Raw genomic sequence first — 25,442 nt, 5'->3', positions numbered from 1 at the left:
AAATGTAATTGGAAAATGGTTAAAAAAGACATTTTCCCTTATACATTTATATAAATACTTTCCAATTACAATTAAATCTGCTCTACCCTACTTCTAATGTAGCTTTAACCAAAATGGCAAAAATTAATATTTAAAAAAGCAGAGTTAACTAAATCAAACACCTTTGAAACAAACAGAAATAATATATCAAAGGAAAAGACCGAACCCTGTGTAAATGGGGAATCTGATGTTCTGACAGAACCCATGACATGTCTTAACATATTAAAGCCTATCTTTTTTATTCCTTCGGGGGAAATCAGATTTGAACATAAAATATGATACACTCAAACGGCCTCATGACTCTGTGTGTCGATTGGGAAAATGTAGGCAACAGCCTTCTTGCAGTGTCCACAAGAAATTTTGAATCATTTTATTTACATCCTATCTCATATTACACTTACAAATAAATATTGCATTCTTACAACATACATTTGAATTCTACCACTGTTCATCTGTGAGCGTATTTTCACCTGAGCTTTCAAAGAGAAGGTTTCCACATCTGTCCTTCCCCACAACTCTTCAGTAATATAAACAAGGGCAGAAATAGAAAGTTGCTTTAAAACCTATAGGACATGTAAAAACCATGGGCAGGTGCTCCAGCCATGTAAAAATGGGGCAAACGATGTACATTTCGCCTCAATAAAAAGAGAAACATTCATACATTTACCGTACTGGAGATTAATAGACCATATCTACTCTTGTATATTTTTCTATCACAGCAATCATATGGTTTTATAACAAACACAACTCAATTTTGTGGGCTTGTATTTCTACACGGTCCGTCCCATGTTCATCATCGCATCTGTCAGTTGCTGTAAGGACAGTCAGACCGGCCGGTCTCAGATCAGCTGAGGGCCGTTCTATGCACTTTCTGTATTATTCTTATTGTGCAAATGAACAACCCCCGATGGGACTCAAAAGAAGTCCTCAGTCCTTTTTTTCCCCCACATTCACTTGATCAAATGAACAGTGCATGAGGAGACTTTTTATTCTCATGTTGATTTTCATCATCGATGTCTTGTGTTTTTCTCCCAGAGGAGAGATGGAGAGGGAGGACTGTTGTGTTTTGGTGTCTTTCGACTTCTTAAACAGTGTGTGTGTGCAGATACAGCTGGTACAGACTCCAGCCAGGGGGAATCCCACACGTCCTTGCACCTCAGCTCTCTTGGACTTCATACAGGAGGGACAGACAGTACAAAATGAGCGGTAAAAAACAAACACACACCTGGATCTGGGGCAGGCCGGGTGCTTTGAGGGCCTGTTTTGGTCTAGTTACATACGAATCTAAAAAAAAAAAAAAAACCTGGGATTATCTCAAAAAATATGACCTGTTGTATACATCCCAATGATTTGAATCGAAATAAATCAAAACACTAAGTTACATTAGCAACAACAACGCCCGTTTATCGACTTCCACGGACTGTGATTTTCTGTACAGCTGTCAAGTTTATTTCCTTTCTTGTTTGGGCTTGTTTATTCGGGATGTCGGTAACTGGCGTTCTGTCCCTGTGCTAGCCAATTGGCAGCTGCTCACTCTGCGCCACCTGGACCGCTCGGCGGAGCCAGTACGAACGTGCCAGTCTCTCTTCACCCGTTTCCCCTTTTTGTGAATTTCCTACTTAACTCGAGACTCCCAAAGGATTTTATTCCTTCCTGCTCCCTGCTTGCATCCACTTTCGATTCTTTAATAATTCCTCCCTCCCCGTCTCCCTGCATTCCCCCCACAGTGCAAAGGCATTTCTGGTGAGTTTTTGTGTGTCCGTCCTCTCGCTTTCCCTTTCTTTCGTTCTCTTCCCGGCTCCTACAGATTGTCTTGCAGTCTCTCCATGTAGCTCCTGAGCTCGGCTGACTGTCCCAGGTCCATGTCCTGACAGACCCACTTGATGTCGTCTTCATTCCCGATAAGGATGGAGTTGGTGTACGGCCCGCCTTCGTCTGGTAGTACGGTGGCAAAGGAAGTAAACTTGACCCTTTTGCGCTTGGCAGTGCTGGGAGAGTTGTTAAGGGGCTCGACTTTTCCACTGGGGTCGTTTCCCAAACAGGACCGTGGATCAGAGTGCACATGGGGGATGCCACGTCCGTGTGATGACCCACTTTTCTGAACACCACTCCCATTGAGGAGGTACTTGCTCTCCTCGCATCCTTCGTTGCGATCTATCGCGGTAGTGCACTCATCATTGTGTGCCAGTGGCCCGTGGTCGCCGTGATGATCCATCAGGTCCGCTTCGTTACCTAGCCACACCCAGTCGTGGGCATGGTTCATGCTGCCCTGCTCCAGTACAGGAAGCTCTTTGTGGCGGTAGCGGAAGGCAAAGCTGACACAGTTGATGAGGAAGACGAGAATAGCAAGGCAGAAGACTCCAAGCAGGGCGTACATGCCAATTTCCAGGTCTGACAGACCTCTCGGAGCCTGAGTCAAGTCGCTGTCCGCCCCACCAGGTAGGTCCACCTGCGCTGGGAAACTGGTATAGTCCACAGGGTTGTTGTTTTGCCCCCCACCCTGCTTGCTGCCGCCGGAACGACTGGTTAGCGGAGTCTTTGCGGTTGTGCTGACCTTCTTTAGGACCGACTCTTCACGTTCCACTGCTGTGTTTGTGTATTTCCAGCTATCTCCTCCACTTGTTTTATCCGCTTCTAGAAGCTTATGTTTCTGTTCGTTTGTGCTGTTGTCCAAACTGTTCTCCTCCTGAGTTCCACTCCTCTGCTCCAGGTCGTTCTGTCCAAACTTCACCTGTACGCTTCCGATCCCCATCGCCAAAATGCTCTTTCTCTTGGATTTCTGACAGGTTTCTGAGATCATCATCTCCACGCGTAGTAGCGCTCCCTGCCCCTCGCCTTCTGCCACTACCACAGGCCAGCGCTGGGACTGATCCTGATAGGTGGAGACCACGCTCTCATCCAGTGAGGTGATGGTTACAGTGAAATCTTTAGGGTCATAGATGTCAAGAGGAGTCACAGAGCCATCGCTGTACTGAATCCATGCACTGATAATGGCTTCCTGTAATATAACAGAGAGATGGTTAAGAATAGATGCGTGACCGCTCGCTTTTCATTTAATTAATCATTCTTTTGAGTCACGTTTTTATTGATTCAGTTGATCCAGTTCATAAAACCACTCACTTTGAATGACTTGTTTAAAAATCTGGTTCTTGGCTCAATGATCCAGTCACAGGTTAACAGGGGGTGAGAAGATAATCAGTGACCAGCAAACGTATATAAAGTGCATGAGTCATATGAGCTGCTTTAATGATGACTTTTGCATCCTTTTTGAAGCCTCAGTTTCCATTCATTGTAATTACATAGAAAAGCTTGACCAGTTCCCTCCTGTTAACCTCCGCACAGTCAGTCTGTGAGTCAGTGAGCTTAATTTGAGAACCAAATCTGATTTGTAAAGAAATCATTCAGACTGTTTTTTTTTAACTAAAACCAAAGCATTTAATAGATATGACTCAAAAATGATTCGCTCAGGAAAGAATGGCTAGTACAATTTTTTTACATATTTCTCCTTTTGTGTTATAATTTTGGAACGACATAAGGCTGAGCAAATGGTGACCAAATTCTTCTTTTTGGTCTCCCTTTTAACAACAAACCCAAATTAGTTGGGTTAATTTGGACCCCCGCCTCCCCCCCCAAAGTCACCCCCGGCCCCCTTGAGTTGTTCTCACTAATGAGAACATAAATACATGAACAATCATTAGGCTATTGTAAGAATAAATGAAACATGTTTTTATGCTTTCAAATAATTAGACATGTTAAAACACAGAATTTGGTAACAATAAAACATAAGGTTGGAAAAAATAAAACATTTCATAGGGCCCTAAACATGTAATTTTTGTTAAACTTTTGATAAATTGATGTAAATTTTTTTAAGTTTCATGATTTTAATTAATTAGGCATGTTTTTTGATTAATAAAATTTTATTTAACCATTAAAAAGGAGTCCAGAAAAATTTTAACGGAAAAAAAAAACAGAACCTCCCCCCCTTAAAGTTAAGATTTACTTTAAAAAGACTCAGTCATTATATACTTCAAAAATAAAGGAAGAGGCAAATAAGTTGGCATGCTGAAAACAATAAACTTTCTTTTCACGTGACTGCAAGGAGAGAGTAAATGCCCAACTAGAAGTCCTGGTGCTTTTTTAGTACAGTACAGCCTCAAATTCATATAACTTTTACTGCTAAAACAAGGAATTCTTCCATTTCAGTCATCATTAACTACAGGGAAGCACAATTCAAAAGTATTACTGGGGCTGAAAATAGTTGCTTTAAAGGGAGAGTTCACTCAAAAATACAATTCTGTCATGGTTTGCTCACCCATGTTGTTCTAAACCTGTAAAGCGTGCTTGCAGAACACTCAAACCTGGTATGCTTTCAATGTATGGGAAAGAAAAGCATGTATATTTTTCAAAATTTCCAGAAGAAAGTTTTACAGTTTGGAATGACATTTAAAAAAGGGAAATGTTGACATCATTTTCATGTTTGAGTGAACTGTCCCTTTAAGACTAAAGTGTCAAGTTTTCAAGAAGCTCACAAAAATATCTGTAGCAGCACTTGCAGACTGTGCAAATTAATTTTAGCTTATATAAACATGTAGTCGTATATAATTTAAGAAATACTAAATACTATGCTAGGAAAGAGAGGTAATTATAGGATATGGATTATAATTATATAGGATGTAGAATGTATGGAGTTAATCACAAATGCTCAAGAGAGTGAAAACGCAAACTGCAGATCAACTACGCTAGTGTCAAAAATAGTGTACAAGAACAGCCTCCAGATATGTGGCCACCTTGATTTTGGCAGCTTCTTCAATTGAGACAAAAAGCGTTTTTCTTAATATCCGTAATTGCCAACAACTCCAAATGAGACTCTTGCAGTGTTTTCCCACCCACTCTCATTCACTCATAGTTTAACCTTGGGCCCTGTGCGTGGGAAAACGCTGGCAGAAGCCAGGGAAAGCATTCCGATTTTTAGCAGAGCCGCTATTTTAGATACTTTAATCAGATGATTCCAAACAGCACTGTAGGGGAAAGGAGAATATTAGAGCTACTCACTTCTCAGTTATAATCACGCCTGCCAAAATGAACGCCGGTGCCTCTAGTGAGGGGCCATTGGTTAATAGAGCAAACACAGGCCAGAACATTTTGCAGAATGTGTTTGCATACTGGATTATTTCTGCAGTGGTATCTGTACTGTTGGCAGGGCAGACTGTGGACGGTTGATAGGTGTGCTTTACAATGCCTGGTTTAAAATGTTGCATGGTCAGGAAAGTATGTGAAAGATTGTTCCTTTTTCGAGTATTTTAGTCTTTACATTTCGTCTCTAACATCTCACACTCTCTCTTTAGCCACAGACTCTGAAAAAAGCCTCTCAACCAGGTAATGCGAATGAAAATGTATTCTAAAGTGCCACAATATTAGTGCCTATTTCTGATGTGAAGCTCTTGCATGTGGACGCTTTTGTTCATCAGTAGGTTTCCTTGCAGCCAATGCTTTCAAACTGCAGTGCTCTTTTAAATTAACACACCGGCCTCAACTAGATGCCTAAAAACTTTAGGCAATTGTCATTGACATGGCTGCAATTCTAGTTTGTACTCCCAGCCGCATATTCTAGTCCTGCAGTGTTCCAGTAAGTCTCAGTAAAGTCAAGTTCTTGTGCTCGAACACTGAAGCTAATTCACACCCTAGTAAAAAGGTCATATATTTAAAATACATTTATTTCATATTAAGTATAGTTCAAATCTATTAACATATTTACTGACATATCGCTCAAGACTTACTGATATACAATGTTTAATTAAACTTTATTGGAAGTACTATTGCTTAATGCACATTTCTTAATATTAAGCCTAAAATGTGTTAATGTCACTATTGATGAGGATTGTATGATCTCTGAATAATATCGGCCTTTAAAGTGTACCTAAAGTATACTTGCAATAGTTCCACTTTAGCACAATCAAATAAACTTCAGTATATTTTTAATTAGACTTCAGCACTTCTTCCACACAATTAAAGTGCATTAAGCACAAAATTTGTTGCTCCAATTTAGCAGACTTTAAGTATACCAGTATAGTATACTCAAAGTACAATTGCAGGGTATTTTTATTTAGTACGTAAATGTGTAAATGTATTTGTAATATACTTAGCATGAAATAAATGTATTTCAAATACATTTTAGTATATTTATTTTTCACTAGGGCAGTAACATCAAAGTTCTATAATGTTTTGACAAATTCAGGGTAGTCTAAATTTTTGGTTCTATTCACCTTATTTTTTTATTTTTTTTCAACAAATGATTGGGTGCGGCCATTTATAACTTGAAAGTGCGCAGGGTTCTGGTGTCAGCCTGAATGTTTTAGAGTTATGCTGTCAATTCACAGTTATTTCTGAAATGATCAAGACAATTCACTACAGCCTAAACCTCTAGTTCCAGAACAGTTCCAGCCAATTTACAGTAGCCCCAATGTCTACAGCATCCTCAACATCTAGTTTTAGAATGTTACAGCCTATATGATTTTTTCCATGATATATAGTAGTAACTGAAGTATTCTGTTGGCCATTTCTCATGGCTCTCACCTGTTTAGGTGTGTGCAACAGGTCCTGAGCAGTGGTTGTGATGTAGAAGGCTCTGTTGTTGGTGGAACTGGCCTGCAGTGAGAGACTCAAAGAGCCCACCAGCTGAACTCCCAGATCACTGATGGTCACTTTATCATCCACCACTGTGATGGTCTTCTCAGCCAGAATAGAGTCAGAAAAAGGGGATATCACCTGGGAAATACGAAAGCCAATCATCACATTGTTCAGATAAATGCATGTGTCATGCTATCTATCTATCTATCTATCAATGAAATTTACTCATTTTAAACAATTTCTATAAATATTTGAAAACCGTTTCCTGTCCCTGTTTCCATTATATAATATCTCCCATCCTTATAAAAGGCGAGGAGATACAAACTGACGCCTTGCAATTGCTTTATTATAACAGACAGGCAGTATGACAGGTGTACAAAGAGCTCTCAGAATCAACATGTCATCGTCGAGCACCATATTCTGTTACCGTGGACACAAACTGTTGAGTGACACCGTGAGGATTCCCGAGCTGAGGGGAGGAAAAGAAGGAAAAAAACTAAAATGGCAGGAAATCAAAGGGGTGGCGGAAGCCTAAACGACAGGGAGAGAAACAACATGAAAAAAGGACTGGAGAGAATTCCACACAGAATAAAAACACTCAAAACCACATGCGAGGTCTTATATAACCAGCACAAATTTGGACCAACATGTGAAAAATGATCAAGTGCAAATGGAGACAGACAGACATGAAAAACCAAACACGCGGAGGAAATGAACATAAACACACAAGGGCCTCTTAGTCGACGGGTTTCCAACAGAACACTTGACTCTGGGATGAGCATTCAACACCGCTGAGATTTTAACACCTGTAGACAAACAAGCTTGTTATCACTCAGATGCAATAACATCTTCGCAATGAGGGGTGAATATTTCCGGCGTGTTTGACAAGGGAGGTGTTACTATCGCTCAGGTTCTTTCTTTATTTGTCACCGGTCTTTATCTGTGTGCCGACTTCATTTAAAACTGAGCTGCTCACCAAACAGATGCAGTCAAAGAAACTGGCTATGAATAAATTAGGAATGAATATGATTCCCAAGGAATGCATATATTGTACTGTACTGATAAAATGTACATCTTGAAAGCAATGTAAGATGCTTTGGAAAAATGTGTCTACAAGATGTATAAAAGCAAAACTAGCTAGCTAGATATTGTAGATAGATAGATAGATAGATAGATAGATAGATAGAAAGATAGATAGATAGAACTGTAGTTAATAACGTAATCTAGGTTACTCATTTTTAGTAATGTATTATGACTACTTTTTAGATTACTTTTAGATTACTTTAAACTTACCATAAATTTACCACATTGATATACTTTACATGAAGAAACATTAATAAACATGAAAATAGCAAATGACATTACATGCTTAAAGACTTTCAGGTTTTACATATTTTTGTCCAGACTTCCAGAATCAACAATTATTAAAGGTGTTTCACAGCCATACATCACCAGTGTTTTAGCAATTATTTGCTCCATACATGGTCTAATTGCAAATTTATTTACATGACATTTGTGAATATAGTCAAAGCTAAATGGTATGACACACGGTAGGATTTTTAGAAAGGAAAATTTTAAATAGAAAAAAGAATTAAGGAGAATCAATAAATTATTAATGATTTCCTGACGTGTAAATATGTAATCATGTAATCCCTGAAAATGTAACTGTAATCTGATTATGAGCTTTTTAAAAATGTAATATACTCTAATTACAAGTACTTAATTTTTGGAATCTGATTACATAATCCAGATTACATACTACCCAGCTCAAGATAGATAGATAGATAAATATTTACCTGTATATTGGTGATGCCCGGGTCTCTTCCCACCAGCACCCTTCCGTCAATTAGTCGGGCAATGCTTGTATCTTCCACTTTCAGGAAGTCCAGGACCATCTCTGTGATGTCAGCTGACCAATCGGAACCCAGCATGTGCACAAGCTCCCCACCAGGACCAACTGGCTCGGCAACGAAGTGTGTGAGAACACGTACCAGAGCGTACTGATACTGCAAGGCACAGCCTCTGCCCTTCCTCTCATCCTCCTCATCATCCTCACTGTCCCGTGTTGGCCTGGGCAACACAGAACACGGATAAGATAAGAAATCTACATGTTTAGTAGCTGTTGTATGCAGGGGCGCTGCTAGCAATTTCGGGCCCTATGAAAGAATATGAGGTTGGGCCCCCTATTTCTGTTAAATAAAAAATCTCCTTTGAATTGGACTTTGAGCTTTGTAACTTTGCAGATATTTTTTATGCTCAAACAGCAACATTACAGACTAACTAAAGTTGAAAAAGTGAAAAGGCATAATAGGACCCCTTTAATGTTTAAGCATATAATGATATTCTAGGGAATTGTGTGCTTCTAATTTTATAGCAACAGTTTCAACAGGACCCTCTTCTATTCTAACACAACAATGCCTCTGTGTATAAGGCAAGGTTAAACATTTTTTTTGATTCAGTCAGTGTGGAAGAACTTTTCTGCATAAAGCCAAGTCCGAATCTCAGCTGAACACCTCTGGTGTGACTTTAAATGCAGGCCTTGAGTCAAAAATTCATCACCAAACACCAATGACTTGAACAAACATATGGACAAAAGTATTGGGACACCCCCTTCTTTAGAACAGAAAAAGGCACTTCCAAAACTGTGGCAACAAAGATGGAAACATAATTCATGGATTTAAAAATTGTATTTCCAGTTTTGGAAGTGTCTAAAATTATTGTACGCATATGTACAAGTCATTGGTTTGGTGATGAGTTTTTGGCTCAAGGTCTGCCTTTAAAGTCACACCAGAGGTGTTCAGCTGGGATTAGGACTTGGCTTTATGCAGACCAGTCAAGTTCTTCCACACTGACTGAATCAATCTTTTTTCTTTTTTTTTTTAACCTTGCCTTATACACAGAGGCATTGTTTTGTTAGAATAGAAAATGGTCCTGTTCAAACAATTGGTATAAAATTAGAAGCACCCAATTCCCTAGAGCAGGGCTATTCAATTAGTTTCATTTGAGGGCCGGATTATTGAATTGAAAATTTGAAGGGGGCCAAGGGGGAGGGGGGCCGTCCCGATCTCTTTCTGGGGAGCCTATAAAATTAGAAATTTAATTTGAATGCATATTCAGCAATAACATCAACTAATATTACCAACACCAACATCTATAAAAAACATTAGTGCTGTCTGTCATTCGATTAAAAAAATGAACTAATTAATCACATTTTTCTGTAATTAATCATGATTAATTGCATATTAATATACAGTATTGTCATAATTTCACATTGAACCTCCAAATTAATGTAGAAACAACCGATATTTTAAATATGTTTATTGGCATCTCTTTACGAAGTAACCTATTATTAACAAAGGCCAGTTTTTTTTATACCAATACTGCTACTGATGTCTCGATTAATTGCATTTCATCTCAATTTTAGGCATTAATTATAGCCATTCAACATTACAGTATATTTTTTAACATTTAGTAGACTCTGAAAAATATAACTTTTAATTTAAGTGAACTTAAAACAATCTTCACATAAACTATAAATTGTATTTGATATTTTTGGCATAATTGCGTGTTTTTGTCCGTTGAAGAGCTACTAGCGCGCTGTCTGAAGCGGCTCAGTGCATGCATACAGCAGAACGCGCAGCCTTTCAAACTGTACTCCATTTGATAATCATCTTCATCCAGTGTCTGCGCTATTTCTCGCCAAAAGTTATGACGGATAACACTGCCTTTATACTCATTGAAACTAGAGTTGTGGATATCTCATAACCCCCTCACACAAGCGCTTGTCAACGCTGCCATCTATTGATGTTGCGGTCTTCAGTAGGTTGTTGTTGTTGCGTCTCTTGCTTTTCTTTTTCGGCTGTAAAACAACGGCCCAGGCCAGTGATGCCACCTTGTGGACAAACTAATTAGTGCAAAAACAATTCAAGGCGTATGTGCGACCTGCGTGTCTTCTTCCCTCGGGCCGGATGAAGATGATTGGCGGGCCGGATTGGGCCCGTGGGCTGCCAATTGAATAGCCCTGCTGTATGTAATGAATGATAGTAATAATAAATTCGTTTTTTTTTAATAAAATAAATTAATTAGAGATGTCTTTGATTATTATAATTGAATTAAATCATTAAAATGGAATCCAGAAAACTAATGGAAAACAGAATTTGGTAAAATAAATAAATAGAATAAAACGTATTTCATAGGGCCTTAAAATATTTTTTTTGTTAAACTTTTGGAAATGCAGAAATAAGCCGTAATTTTGTTTTATTTGTAACTCTTTGGTAGATACATTTATAATTTCTATTACATTACTACTACTACTACTGTTACTACTAATAAAACAGATCTCTGGGGGCCCCAAAAGTGCGTGGGCCCTTAGAATCGTCCTAACTTCCCCCCCTTAGCGGCGCCCCTGGTTGTATGACGATGAAGTGGTGACATTATTTTGGCTGGTGACATTAAGCACAAGGGCAGAACGATTATAAAAAAATACTGAAATGCCATTATGCATTATCACAATATTCAATAATACAACACAAATGGGTTGATTTGAGGTTGTTTTCTAAGTTGAAATAATGAGATACTAGTAATGAGATTCTAAGAAAAATAATGAAATAAATGATAATAATGATTCTAAGAATAATGAAATACAAAGTCAAAATAACAATACCATCTTGTGCTTTATGGTTTCCTTAAAGGGACAGTTCAGTCAAAAATGACAATTCTGTCATCATTTACTCACCCTCATGTTGTTCCAAACTCGTAAGGCTTTCTTTCTAACATGAAACTCAGAAAAAAACTGTTCCATAAAAGTGAACTGGGACAGTAGTTGTCGAGCTCCAAAAATGTGGAGAAAAACAACATAAAAGTACCAGAATAGTAGTCCAAATGGCCTGTACGCTAGACGCCATGGAATTTAAATCATTATTTAATGAAAATCTGCTGTTGTTCTCACATCTCATTTTCACTCATTTTAAATCACGCTATTTTTATGAAATCTTCTTTGGAGCATTCACTTCAGTGGCTTTCACTGTGTGGAAAAGAGCACTGTGAACATCTCCACAGGAGAAAGTCATACAGGTTTGGAACCAAATGAGACTGAGCAAATGCTGACAGAAAGCACGTTTTTAGCACATGACTTATTTCTCCAAATGTTGCACTGAGGGCCAAGAAGAAAGCAATTATAAACATCTTTGGCAAAGCTAAGCTATTATATTTCAGTGCAGCTAGCTATCTGATTAGAATCGAGGAAAAGTGTCTGATCTCCAGCAATTATCCAATTTGTTCTTTTCTTTTTCCCTTTGCTTTTTTATTTTATTTTATTTATTTTGTTGTCTGCTTTTCTGTTTGTTTTTGTTTTGATTTCCTTGCCTTGTCTTTTCTCCCCCATTTTATTTCTCTCTCTGAAACTGTGTTTACTTCAAATTTCCTGTTCACCTAGGGGGAAGCGTTGCGTGGGGTGTAAGAGAGAGAGAGAGAGAGAGAGTGAGTGTGTGTGTGTGTGTGTGTGTGTGTGCGCGAGTGTGGTTCCTGGTGGTAACAGTGGTTTTGTTGTTACAAGCAGAGAGACAGAAATTGGCCAAATTGAAAAATGGGCCCAGCAGACAGACTGAAGGCCAACAAGCAGAATTAAGCTCTGAAAAAACAGACATATATCCAAACACGCACACACACCACTTACACAGTGTATACCATGAAAATGAAAGGGATGGTTATAGATCTCTGTGGCTGAACAAACATTGTGCCCTTCTCCTCATATGCCAGCTCACACACACGCACGTTTTTTGCCATCTCTCTCACACACACACACACACACACACACACACCTCTTGTTGGTGATGATGGGTACCCTCCATCCTTTGACTTGGCTGAGTTCGGCATCAGAGACGTCAATCTGGAGCGGTAACCGTGGCACCCAAACGGTGAGCTCTAATTGGCTGGTCAAATAGAGGTAGGTAAAGTTCACTTGAAGAGAGATATGCCCATTCTTCTCTTTCCCGTTCACCAACACCTCATCACAACCAAGAGACACCTGCAGTGCAAGAAACAGAAAGGTGAAGTGGAGGTGGATCAAAAAGTTGTGATTGTTTTGTGGGTTTTGTAATGGCTGTGGCATTTGCTATGATTCTTCCCCTTGCACTAGCCACAATTACACTCATCTGAAGAGAGAGCACTTTTTACACATAATTATGTGAAAACAAGTAAAACCGAGAACTGAGTGTTTCCCTTGTTAGTCTCCCTGTCTTTTGCCTCTTCTTCTTTTTTATTATCTGGACTTTATTTCCCCCCATCTTTTCTCTATATTTTGCGTGATTAATGGTGGTCTGTATCCGCTGGACGTTTATGACACTTTGATGAGCTGTGTCTGTGTGACGTTGTCATGGTGAACACAGCACCATCATTTTCCTACCGGTAAATCACACACACACACACACACACACACACACACACACACGCACACATGCACACACGCACACACACACGCACACACACACACACGCACAAAAGCTCAAGCAGCGTGAAGCAGTCACATCTCACTATTACAGTTCAGGGTCACGGTGGGGGCAGACCGAAATTTGAAATGATCGCATGTGTGTGTCCACAGATCATGCAGTGCTCAAATCGCTCAAGCATTTGTGCTTTGTCAGGTGCTTTTATTTCATAAACATGTTCCATAGTGTACTTCCTGGTAATATTAATCACCTAACAATGAAAGCAAGAGAGAACAAGAGCCGGAGAAGAAATAAGAGTGGTGAAGACAGATATTCAGAGCAGACGAGACATGTAACAATACCAGTTCCAAGTACAATACAGAAGCACTTTTACAATATAGAAAAAAATACCAGTCTTTTGCAGTTCTGTAATACCACATAACAACCCTATTTAGTGAGTAGTTTGAATATTTACAGTCAAGCCATGCTTTTCTTCTTTTTGAAATTCATTTAAGCAGCTTTATTTTGCATTGCTTGTTTCATACATTTATACATGGAAAACTATTGCTTTATTGCTTTGATCTGTATGTACATAATTGATAACCATTTACCGTTAACAACATGAAGCAATGATTTCTTCATTGAGAAATACCTGGAGGCTGCATGGCATTGCTACAGTGTAACTTCATTCTATATTTACATATAAAAAAAAAAGGCCTTTCAAAGAACTTTTCAATAAAGAGTTGTAAGCCATGAACTAAGTAATCAGCTTTGCGTTGAATCATAATATTATAGAGTTTGATTTTAATCAAAAACGTAGTTGAAAATCTGATATAAAGTCAAGGATGTAAAAGTCTGTTCTTTGTTTTATAAGGGAATGAATCTCTTGTTCCATGAAGCACTGTGAATGACATAATCAATTACAAATTGACAATTACACAAGATTATTTAAAAACGGAGTGTGTCTTAAAACCATTTATCATAGATCGCATGTTACAAATCAATTCTCTATGAAAAAATGAATGGAATGGAAGACTATAGTCGTGCTCTATAGCATATTTGTTTTAGTTGTACTGGTATTGAGAATTGTGAAAAGCGCAGCCTAATGGTTAGATAGTCAGACTTGTAACCCAAAGGTCGTGGGTTTGAGTCTCAGTACAGGCCGGAATTGAAGGTGGGGGAGTGAATGTACAGCGCTCTCTTCCACCTTCAATACCCCCAACTGCTCAATTAAATGCAGAGCACAATTTCGAGAATGGGTTACCATACTTCGCCACATGTCACGTCACTGGAAATTTCCTTGCTATTGGTATCGACAACTGAAAACGTATTCCTAATCCTACACCATATGTGTAGTACTCGAATGTACACTTTTACACTAAACCAAATTATGAGGCAAATTATTTTGGAGAAAAAAAAATGTCAAGAGGTCTGGGAATACTTGATCTGGGAGAGCAAGAGAGAGAGAGAAAAAGATGGATTGAATTGCCATTCTAAACAGACAGTTAAACAAAGAACCTTTTAAAAGCAAGCCCAACTAAAATGAACCATGATTCATTCAACAGACAATTAGAGAAAAATATGAGATAAAATGTCATTCCATCAAAGTAAATGCACTGTCTCTCTTACACACACACAAGCCCTGAGAGGATGTATAACAGACCCTGTGCTGTGCATGTCTTTTATATAGGATGTAATGTTCCACCACACAATGATAGTTGATAAAAGGCACCCTCCAGAAGTGCTCAAGTTTTTGTGTGTACGTGTATGACTCTCGAGAGCAATTACCCAGAATTCCGTGCAAGGATGCTACGCTCAATTTCTCTACCTTTGCTTCCATCTCTGTTCTTGCAATTTGCACCTTTTTCAATCCAGCCATCTTTCTGATCATCTCCAGTGTTGTTCTAAGAGCCGCCAGCCACTGCAGCAGAAATGACTGTGTCAGGTCTGAGGACCGCAAGGCTAATGGCACAGGAAATGGCAGCTAAAGTGGCATGTGGCCATATCAGAACATCAAAAACATGACATGATAAAAACATTCTGGAAGCCGAGACACAGCATCACACTTCTCCTCTGAGGCTGATAATTGTATAAACAACCAAAGTTTATCCAAATAAGCAGCATATTTGACTATTTTTGCATTGCAAACAGAAATACATAGTAGTAGCGAGGCAGAAAGATAATCGAAAAAATTGAAATGGCCTCAGTTATGACACTCTATGAATCATGTTTTCTGTTAGGTTGAATCAATATACTGTATATCGCAACACTGTAAAATGGAACTACAGATGCTTCAATAGATGGACAATTACCATTCAATATTCAAATAAATGCAAGAAAGAAAACCAATAACAGTATTGCAGTAGATTTATCACTGGTGGTAAAATTTTGTATGCTCAACATTTTAACAATTAACAAAGATTTGAAGACTTTAAGCTTTAATTTTAGTATATTTACTAGTAATTTTAGTAACGTATATTAGCAAAATATTAACAGGTATTCTTTGACACTGGTCTTTTGCTCATTCTTCTATACCTGGTTTCTCAGTTTTCCTCCCGTCCTGCAGCTGATGTCGTATTATTTCACGACTTCGGAACGGACCTGTATAAACACTTCCCTTCGTCAAAGCCAAAGAGCTGAGCCATGGATTTGATGACACTGAAAAATCGATTTAATCTCTGTCTCTATTTTAAAGAGAGGGGGAGAGGAGACTGGGCAATGAGAGAGAGAGAGAGATGAAGGCCAGTGTTTCTTTGCGGAGAGGAGCACTATAAAGAGAAAATTATGTCTCAACAAGAAAGGGCGAACAACCCAAAAACAACTGGAGGTTTTCTAATACCTCTATAAAATGAATTGTGTTTGCCCCCATTTGGACCTTTAGGTCCTGATATTTGGAGAGAATTTAGAGAGAAACCCCTTTTGAATGAGAATAACATACACATGGACGACTTTGAGCACCAACAAAACTCCTACATACACACACACACACACACACACACACAAAAAAGATATATTTTTACACTACAGGGTTATTGAAGCTCAAATCTGATTGGCTGACGAACATTCTAAGGTGTGCAATTATTTTCAGGGAAAGCACGGCTAAAGTAGTTCCAGGCAGGTCTTGACCACATTACATGTCCATATCACTTCGTCACCTGATTTCAGTGATTTCAACAGCCTACAACAGCAAAAGAACCAAAACCCACTACAACACTGACCAAGCAAATTTTACATGAACCTCATCAGGTTACAGCAAAAATGGAAGAATTATGGAAACACTTATTTTGCAAAAATGCCACTATTAAAGGAAACAATAGCATTGAAACTGTTTTTTTTTTAAGAATTAAACTTTAAAATAATAATTAGAGCATCTTTTTTTTATAACTGTTCTTCATATATGTGTATTTATGACTTTGCTCATTGTGTTGATCTCGGCTGCTCCTCTCAGTTTCACTTTTCTACCAGCAGAATGTTGCTTTTCCTGTCAGTTTTTTGTTCTTTTCTCCACTTTAATTCATTCCACTCTTTCTGTTCTGTGTCTTCCTCCACTCTCTGCTCATCTCTGGAGTGATAAATCACAGATTATTTGGCTGACAATGCAAAACAGCGCCAGGTGCCGCAATCCACCAATCCCATCATCCGCCCAGCTCGCAAATTACTCGGAAGAATTGGCACTTTCTTCTCTGCCGCGGTGAGGAGGAGAAGAGAGAGACGGAGATTGGTAGGGGGCAAAGAGGAGGCAAGAGAGGGAGAGAGGAAGAGAAAGAACAGAAAGAAAGGGGAAGACAAAGATGGTGGGCATCAGCTGGAAGGGGTGGAATCAATTTCCTAGACAGGCAAGAGCATCTCTGGTTCACTGCTTGCAGAGGAATGGTCTGGTTCAAAGAGAGGTTTTTAAAACAGATAGATGATCCCACACAGGGATCATCTTCACTTTTACTGCTTTTACAGCATGATGCTGGAGAATGCACACGTGCATCTAAACTTCCTTATGCTCTCTCTGATGAACCTGCTACTACATCATGAGCGTAGATTTAGATTGGGAACAAAGTTAAGATACTGGACAATTTCAAACAACATGATCTGAATGGAATGTATTACAAGCACGTGTCATTTCCACGTGAAAATTAAAGTATTTTTATTTCCTTTTATAAATTCAATTAATTCAACCATGGAATTCTAAAGATGTTAACTTGCAAGTTGCATTTAAGCACATATTAATGTATTTAATAATGCGAATATCGAGATTATTATGTGGAATATTTTATCAATGCACAAAATATAACAAATCATTTTTATCATTTATCATATAGCCTAGCTTATGTATATACTGTAAATGATAAAAAAATTAAGGTCAGTAATATGTTTTTTTAAATAATGCTTTTATTTACAAAGGATGCATAACACTGATCAAAAGTAAAAGTATAGACATTTTAAAGACATTTAGATTGTTACAAAAGATTTCAGTTTCAAATAAATGCAATTCTTTTGAACTTTCTATCAAAGAATTGTAAAAAAAAAAAAAATCAAAATGTATCACAGATCCACAAAAATATTAATATTAAAATATTAAGCAGCAATGTTTTTAACATTTATAATAATAAGAAATGTATCGTAAGAATCAAATCAGCACATTAGAATCAGGAGTAATGATGCCGAAAATTAAGCTTTGCAATCAAAGAAATACATTACATTTGTAAATATATTAAAATAGAAAATTGTAGCAGTATTTCACAATATTCCTCACAATTGTATTCTATTTTGATCAAATAAATGCCTTGCTGAAATAAGAGGCTTCTTTAAAAAAAAAAAAACAACTAAAAAAAATATGTCAAGAAAAACTTTTAATCCATAAACATTGCAGAATTTTTAACATCTGCGTGCCTGTACATCGGTATAGTCTGACTGATTTTGAAACGTCCTTACCAATAAACCAAACCCACGGCCACAAACTAGATTAATGCTGAGAACCGCTTGGTCTCTGAACTAGTTTGTAGTTTGCACTCACATGAACACTGATATAAAGTTACAGTTACCCGCTCATCCAAGCTTGCCTTCCTTCCAAAGAGTTTACACTGTAATTGAATTTGAATTTAGAGCATTTCCACTGCAGAAGGCGATAAATTCAGATTCCAGGTTCTAAATGTGACACTGCCTGCGGTTAGAGACTCCCATAGTGCCTCGTGTGGGAATCTGGCCCTGTTAAACGTACATGATGAGTTTAAAACGTCATCTGTCAATCTTCCCCTTTAGGTGATTTCTCAAAATGCACATCTTCAAAGTAAGATTTCTGATATTAGACCCACATAGTATAAACCTTTCTCTCTCTCCTTATGTTCACTCTCAAAGAAGTTAGCTTAGCATAATTGGATTTTTTGTGATTGATCATAGCGCTCATCGTTGCGTCGCCTTGCATTCATGACGTGGGACTTAAAAGCTCTGCAAATGATCACAGCATAACAGAGGAACACAGAGACGAAGGAAGATTAATAGGTAGAGTGAGAGAAAGGCGACGCAGAGTTCAAAAGTGTGATGCTAACCTTACGTCTTACATCTTTAATCAATCAGAGACTTTTCCATCTGCATGCAAGATTCTTGTTGATGTAGTTTCAACTTATTCCAAATACACTTACATGCTTATTCACCATGAAAATTATTTTTACCAGAGCATGCAATCAGCAGTCATTAGTGAGTCACAAACTCTTCAGTTCATGGGGTCATCAGATCTGCACTCATTTTTTCACTTGCAACAAAGGTGAACAGAAAGTGGGTCTGTCAAGCTCTAAAAATGAGCAAAAGACACAATAAAAATAAACTACAGTTTGCCATGTGTACCATATTCTGAAACCACATGACAACTTTGTGAGCAAATGTATTACAATACTTCTTTACAATATCAAATCATAATATACTGTATATACATAATGTGCGTTATCTTTTACATTTTTAGATTTTTTCCATTTTATTTTGATGTATCCATAAAACAAACAAACAAATAAATAAATAAAAAAATGTACGCTGTTTTATAAATTGATTGTTACATAATTGTTTTGCTATTCAAATTCACATTCCATTGTGACAACTTACCCCATATGTGTCAATGTGTGTTCAACGAAAACAGTAAATTTAAACTTTTTTTTTTTTTGTAGCAAAGACTTTAATGTGTTTTTTATGGGGAAAATATACACTATTAAATATTCACTGATCTAAAATAGCGTGACAACTAGCCCAAGTCTTCTATATTCTGTTGCATGGTAAGCATCTGTTTCTTCTCAAAGGAACATTTAGTAAAAAGCTCAACTGCAAAAAAAGGAACTTTGTGAGGATAATGCTGAAAATGTACTGAAAGTTATTTTGATAAAAATCTTCCTCTCCACCATATAATTTCATTCATGCGTGTGAACATTCAAACCTGCCACCAGAAAACATTAAAAAAAGCATAAATGTATGAAACAACATGAGGGTGAGAGTAAATAATGACAAAATGTCAAAAGTCTTAAGTCAGCAAGAAGCCTGGCAGACAAAAATCAGCTTGGAGAAAATCAACACGCACTCTTTTTGCTACTGTTGAGAGACTGACAAACCCCCCAAGTCAGATTCCCAGTGAAATGCTCTCTGACAGCAAATGCAATGAGTTTGCTTCCTTCTTTTCTGAGAAGATCATTAATATCAGGAAGGTGATTAGCACATCCTCAAGTTATGCAGAAGTCAGACAGATTCGACCACAATTTCAAAAAGAAGATACTATGTCTATTTTTGAAGCAATTGATAGCAAAATTTTGGAAGAAATAGCGCAAAAATCGTCAACCTGCTATCTTGACACACTTCCCACATCTTTTTTCAAAAGGGTGCTTAACTGTTTAGAAGCTGATCTCTTAGAAGTGGTGAACGCCTCACTTCTTTCTGGGACTTTTCCAAACTCCCTGAAAACTGCAGTTGTTAAGCCCCTTCTGAAAAAGAGCAATTTTGATAACACCATATTCAGCAACTATATGTATAATCATTTTCTATTTTTAACTGTTTTAAATTCATTTTAAATACATTTTTTAATCATTTTCAAAGTTTTTAAATTCCTTGTTTTATTTTTGTGACTATTTTTTATGATTATTTTACTTTCTTTCATGTAAAGCACTTTGAATTACCATTGTGTACGAAATGTGCTATATAAATACACTTGCCTTGCCTCAAGTCTTCTGTGACTCCCTGAAACACTTGGGGCAGGCGGGTTGATTTCTGCGAGTCAGTTTGTCCTAGAATGGGAAGCCAGGTCTTTTTCAAACTTCTGAAATTGATATGCGGCATATTTACATAATATTTGCATAGGTATATAAGTCATGGGTGTCCCCAATATGTCTAATATTATTATTAGTGGTCTAAACCTTCATCAACATATCCTCTTTGGGAGATGAACTAAAAACAAAGCCCTTCTTTGAGACAAGTCAAAAGATACACATATTCCCACAAATAGTTTCCTTACAAAATAGAGCAGTATGGTGAAGCCAAAAAGACCTCAAAACCAACTCGGACAGGTTCGCTGCAATGAAAGGGCGAAAAATAAAAACATATTTAATAGTAATCAGTAAACACTGAACTTCAACTTGCGGACTTGTATTCTCTGATACCCCAGCATTTCAGCTACAATCTGCCATTGTTTTTCATAAACACCTTAAAGCGTTGCTTCCATCTGTGTGAGCGTGTGTATTTGGTTTCTTAACACAGTTTGCTATCATATCATGTGAAGTGAATCTCTTGTAACGTATCTGATTAGAAAATACTGCCATCACAGCACAGCACCAGCAGCTATGTCAGTTTCATTTTCCACAGCGTCTGTTTGAGTAGTTTATCTGTACACACACACACACAAAGAGATGGAAGCTTTGTTCTAAGGTCTTTATGGTGAAGAAAACAGCGTATTGTGGAATAATTCAGAAGAAAATACCTTTTAACATAACAGAAAGTTTCCATATGTCTGTCAGAGTGTTGCAAGTCAGATAACTCACAGTATCTGTCAGCATTCTGCTTGAGAGATAATACACATAAACACACAAGAACACAAGCGGCGCGCATGCACGCTTAGCCGTTTTATCACGGATTGTGGGGGCAAAGTTTCCAACTGATACTCTGTCGTGTGTTAAAATTCCATTGGCCATTACGTGAGCCTGAGAATGCTTTAAAAAAGGCGTTTAATAGCTCCCGTTGGGAAGAGGAGGGTTTGGGGAGGAAGGTTAACAGATTCCTCCCTACTCTCTCACATGGGCTCACAGAAGGAGGAAGGTTAGGTCAAAGGCTATTACCAGAGCTGGAAAAAGCCCCTGGGAGGGTCTCACAGGGTCCATTAGTTGTGAGTTACGGGTCCACTGGGCAGAGACGGCAGCATTATGGGAGTTTAGCCATATCCACTGTACATCACGAGCTCAGAAAGAAGCTTTATCTATATAGTTTTAAAAGGGCGTCTAGGTGATTGATTAGCGGCTGTGATGTTTATGGGGGTCATAAGCAGTTTATGTCCACATTATTGAAATTTTTCTGATTATGCACTATAACATCCCACTCTTTTCTAACCATGTCAAAATCACTTAGGCTTAGTATTCAAAACCAATAACAAAAAAGATACTTAAATTTGAAAGAAAAAAATTGCAATTGCAAAAGAACTGTCAAAAGAGTACAGTAACCATATAGTTGTGCGAGTTTAATTTTTCAAATAATATTTTATTACATTAGATTTAGAATTAGATTTTAAATGACAAAAACATAACACAATTACTAACATTTTAAATACAATTAAAATATAAAATGATAAACACAAATCTAATGTAAAATAGTAATAAAAACTATAATAGTACCTCAGTGATACTAAAATAACAGGCTATTTTTAAGTTGAATGTGCAGGGCTTCCAGTGTAAGTTGCTTCCAAAAACTGTGCAAAGGCAAACTGCATTAGTTTCAATTTGTTTGTAAGTCCTCGCACATTCACAGAAAATAGCTTACTTCTGTTATGAAAAATAAGGTGGATAAAAGCCCATGCAGGTCAACAATTGTTCAACGAACTGTATCTTTTACCTTGGATGGTGGAAATATTCAATAGCTGTTTTGTAGCCAAGACAAAAGTTGACTTTCAAACATTTTATTTTGTTGCATAGTGTTGCATGTTTCCTGCATGTGTTCTGACCCTGTCTGCTGTGTGCCTTGTTTGTCTCCATAGTCACATTACACATAGTAAGCATTTATTTATATATTTGCTCAAAACAGCAAATTGAATAACTGCAAATATGAATATAAAACTAACAGACCACTCAGATCATTAGGATCGAGTCAGTTAGAAATACCAAGGGTTCACACAAAACAAGGGGAGTCTGCTTTGGACCTAAATACATAGCAGATATGTTCACTGAATATAAACCTAACAGACCACTCAGATCATTAGGATCGAGTCAGTTAGAAATACCAAGGGTTCACACAAACCAAGGGGAGTCTGCTTTTAGCTATTTTGCCGCCCGCAGCTGGAACCAGCTTTCAGAAGAGATCAGATGTGCTAAAACATTATTCACATTTAAATCCAGACTCAAAACTCATCTGTTTAGCTGTGCATTTTTTTAAATGAGCACTGTGCGACGTCCGAACTGATTGCACGGTATTTTATATAATATCATTTTCTATTTTTAACTGTTTTAAATTCATTTTAAATCAATTTTTAAAATCATTTTAAAAGTTTTTAAATTCCTTGTTTTATTGTTGTGATTATTTTTTTAATGATTATTTTACTTCCTTTTATGTAAAGCACTTTGAATTACCATTGTGTATGAAATGTGCTACATAAATAAACTTGCCTTGCCTTGCCTTAAGTCAGATTTGTGGGGGGAAAAAAGAAACTTAAAAAATATCAAAATGCAGAAAAAATTAGCCCTCATAAAGATCCCTCATATTAAGATCTGGAGGGTTTCCAGTAATAAAAATGAACCATCATCACTGGATCCATGTCCACGATTTAGAAAAATGACTCTGTGATCTTAATGAAAGATTGATCATACCTAAGTAACGATTTCTGATGAGAAATAATTAAAAACGAACACACACACACACACTGCAGCCCTCTTTCCTTCTCTCTTGACAAACATATTTTGCTTCTGTGCAGCTCAGCTGAAACTGACAATAGGAGCGGCCTGATGCTCCTAACCTGATCAGAGTTTTACACGATTACAGGCTCGCCGGATATCTGCCTGCCTGTCACTGTAAAGTGAATGAGTTATTAAACGGATTAGCACTGTACACCTCTCCGCACCGCACTCTCTCTTACATAGAGGACACCTGCAATGTCTCCACTAGCACAGATACAGTAAAATCCAATCATTTTCCACAATAAATGAACACGTTACAACAGATAGAAGAAAAAAAAAATGAAAGGCAGAGAAAAAAGGGGTGAGTATGTGAAAGATTGATTTATAATCCTCTTTGTTTTGTGTGTCCTCATGTGTCTGAGTGTGTATACATACACATACTCTCACCCCTTCCTCCATGCCTCTGTCCTTCTTGTTCTTTGTCAAATTCAATTACCGCAGACATTACTGAGGGAGTCTTCACAGGAACCAATTAAGGCCGTGGCCTCGCTCTCACAGACGCTGGTTAAACAGTGGGATTTGAGCGCTAAAGCCTATGGGATCTCTTTAGCTGACTCCTTTATTTATTTGATGAGCCATCATTACGAGAGCCCTTCAACCCACACAAATGTGGAACTGATTAACCACAGCGTGCGACGATAAAGATAAGATCACATTCACACCTCAACCTGCAGGGTGGCCATGCAAGGTGACATCTTTTATAAAGGGCGACATTATCCTTTACTTCAACCCTGAATTCATTCATTCGTTTGCCATTGAAAAGGAACACATGAGCTGTATTTCCTGCCATAATTCACTTTTATTTTTTTATTTCTACTTTTATATTGTGTCCACAATCTGCAAAATAGTTTTAGGGTCCTATGATTTCGGCAGAAAATGCGATGGAATCGCAGAATGCTGTCACACAAATAAAGTTTACGTATAACGTGGATGTCACAGAATGTGCTAATTAAAGCACACGACGAAGGAGAAATCCAAATCACAGTCTTTTAATAATACATCCACACTAGAAACAGGAAGAATCCAGGAGCAAGTTTGGGTAGCACAACACGTAGACACAAACAATAGCAGACAAAGGACCAGGGGAGAACACAGGACTTAAGTACTAGGACAGTAGTACTAGGTAGAAGTAGGTCGGTCCTGGAGTGCCGATGACCTGCAGAGTTTAGTTACAACTCTAATCAAACACACCTGAACAAGCTAATCAAGGTCGTCAGAATTACTAGGGCTACAGGCAGGCAAGGTTTTTTCAGGGTTGGAACTAAACTCTGCAGGACATCGGCACTCCAGGACTGACGTTGCCTATCCCTGTACTAGGAGATAATTAATAAACACAGGTGGAACCAAATTAACTAATCAGGGCAACTCAGGAAAACTAGGTCAAAGGAAGACTAAGGCAGGAGAACAGGAACACAAACAAAAGTCCATAACTGTGACAGTTCGCCCCCTCCCGGAAAGGCGCGTCCTCGCTCCGACAAACAGTCCAACAGAGGAGGGAGGGTGGGGGTTCAGGAGGTGGGCGAGGGGCAGGCAATGGGAAAGGGGTATAGACCATGAGGCCAGGGCGGAGTAGATGGAGGGAGGAGCCAGGGAGGAGCCCAGAGCAAGAGGAGCCAGGTGGAGATCCAGAGGCCAGCCAGGATAGTGGCCCACGGTGGAGTCGACGGCGGGAGGAGCCATGGTGGAGAAGGGGACGACAACACCAGGGGGACGACTGACGGAGACTGAGCTGGTGGAAGAGGAGCCCAGGATGGAGCCGAGCAGACGGAGAGCCAGGGCGACACAGAGGATCCGGAAGACCGCGGCGGAGCCGGAGCGACTGAGGATGGAGGCGGAGCCGGAGGGAAGGAGGAGCCTGACAGAGCCAGAGGGACGGAGTGACAAGGCGAAGCCGTCCATAACTGTGGCAGTTCCCCCCCTCCCGGAAAGGCGCGTCCTCGCTCCGACAAACAGTCCAACAGAGGAGGGAGGGTGGGGGTTCAGGAGGTGGGCGAGGGGCAGGCAATGGGAAAGGGGTATAGACCATGAGGCCAGGGCGGAGTAGATGGAGGGAGGAGCCAGGGAGGAGCCCAGAGCAAGAGGAGCCAGGTGGAGATCCAGAGGCCAGCCAGGATAGTGGCCCACGGTGGAGTCGACGGCGGGAGGAGCCATGGTGGAGAAGGGGACGACAACACCAGGGGGACGACTGACGGAGACTGAGCTGGTGGAAGAGGAGCCCAGGATGGAGCCGAGCAGA

At 38.7% G+C, this 25,442-nt stretch overlaps 1 protein-coding gene across 1 annotated transcript in view; it reads right to left on the bottom strand.

The window, feature by feature from the left end:
- Positions 1–280: 280 nt before the first annotated feature.
- LOC107707847 (transmembrane protein 132C-like) overlaps positions 281–25,442 on the bottom strand; it is a 188,015-nt gene continuing 162,853 nt past the window's right edge. The window contains exons 5-9 of the mRNA XM_016511947.1: positions 12,486–12,691; positions 8,463–8,736; positions 7,094–7,135; positions 6,613–6,804; positions 281–3,037 (exon numbers count right to left, since the gene is read on the bottom strand). Coding sequence (XP_016367433.1) covers positions 1,841–3,037; positions 6,613–6,804; positions 7,094–7,135; positions 8,463–8,736; positions 12,486–12,691 — 1,911 coding nt within the window. The 3' untranslated portion in view covers positions 281–1,840. The remainder of the gene's footprint in view (positions 3,038–6,612; positions 6,805–7,093; positions 7,136–8,462; positions 8,737–12,485; positions 12,692–25,442) is intronic.

Source organism: Sinocyclocheilus rhinocerous, unplaced genomic scaffold (assembly GCF_001515625.1).
Source record: "Sinocyclocheilus rhinocerous isolate Xijiao unplaced genomic scaffold, SAMN03320098_v1.1 scaffold1256, whole genome shotgun sequence".
Taxonomy (NCBI): Eukaryota; Metazoa; Chordata; class Actinopteri; order Cypriniformes; family Cyprinidae; genus Sinocyclocheilus; species Sinocyclocheilus rhinocerous.
This window is presented reverse-complemented; position numbering and strand designations above follow the sequence as displayed.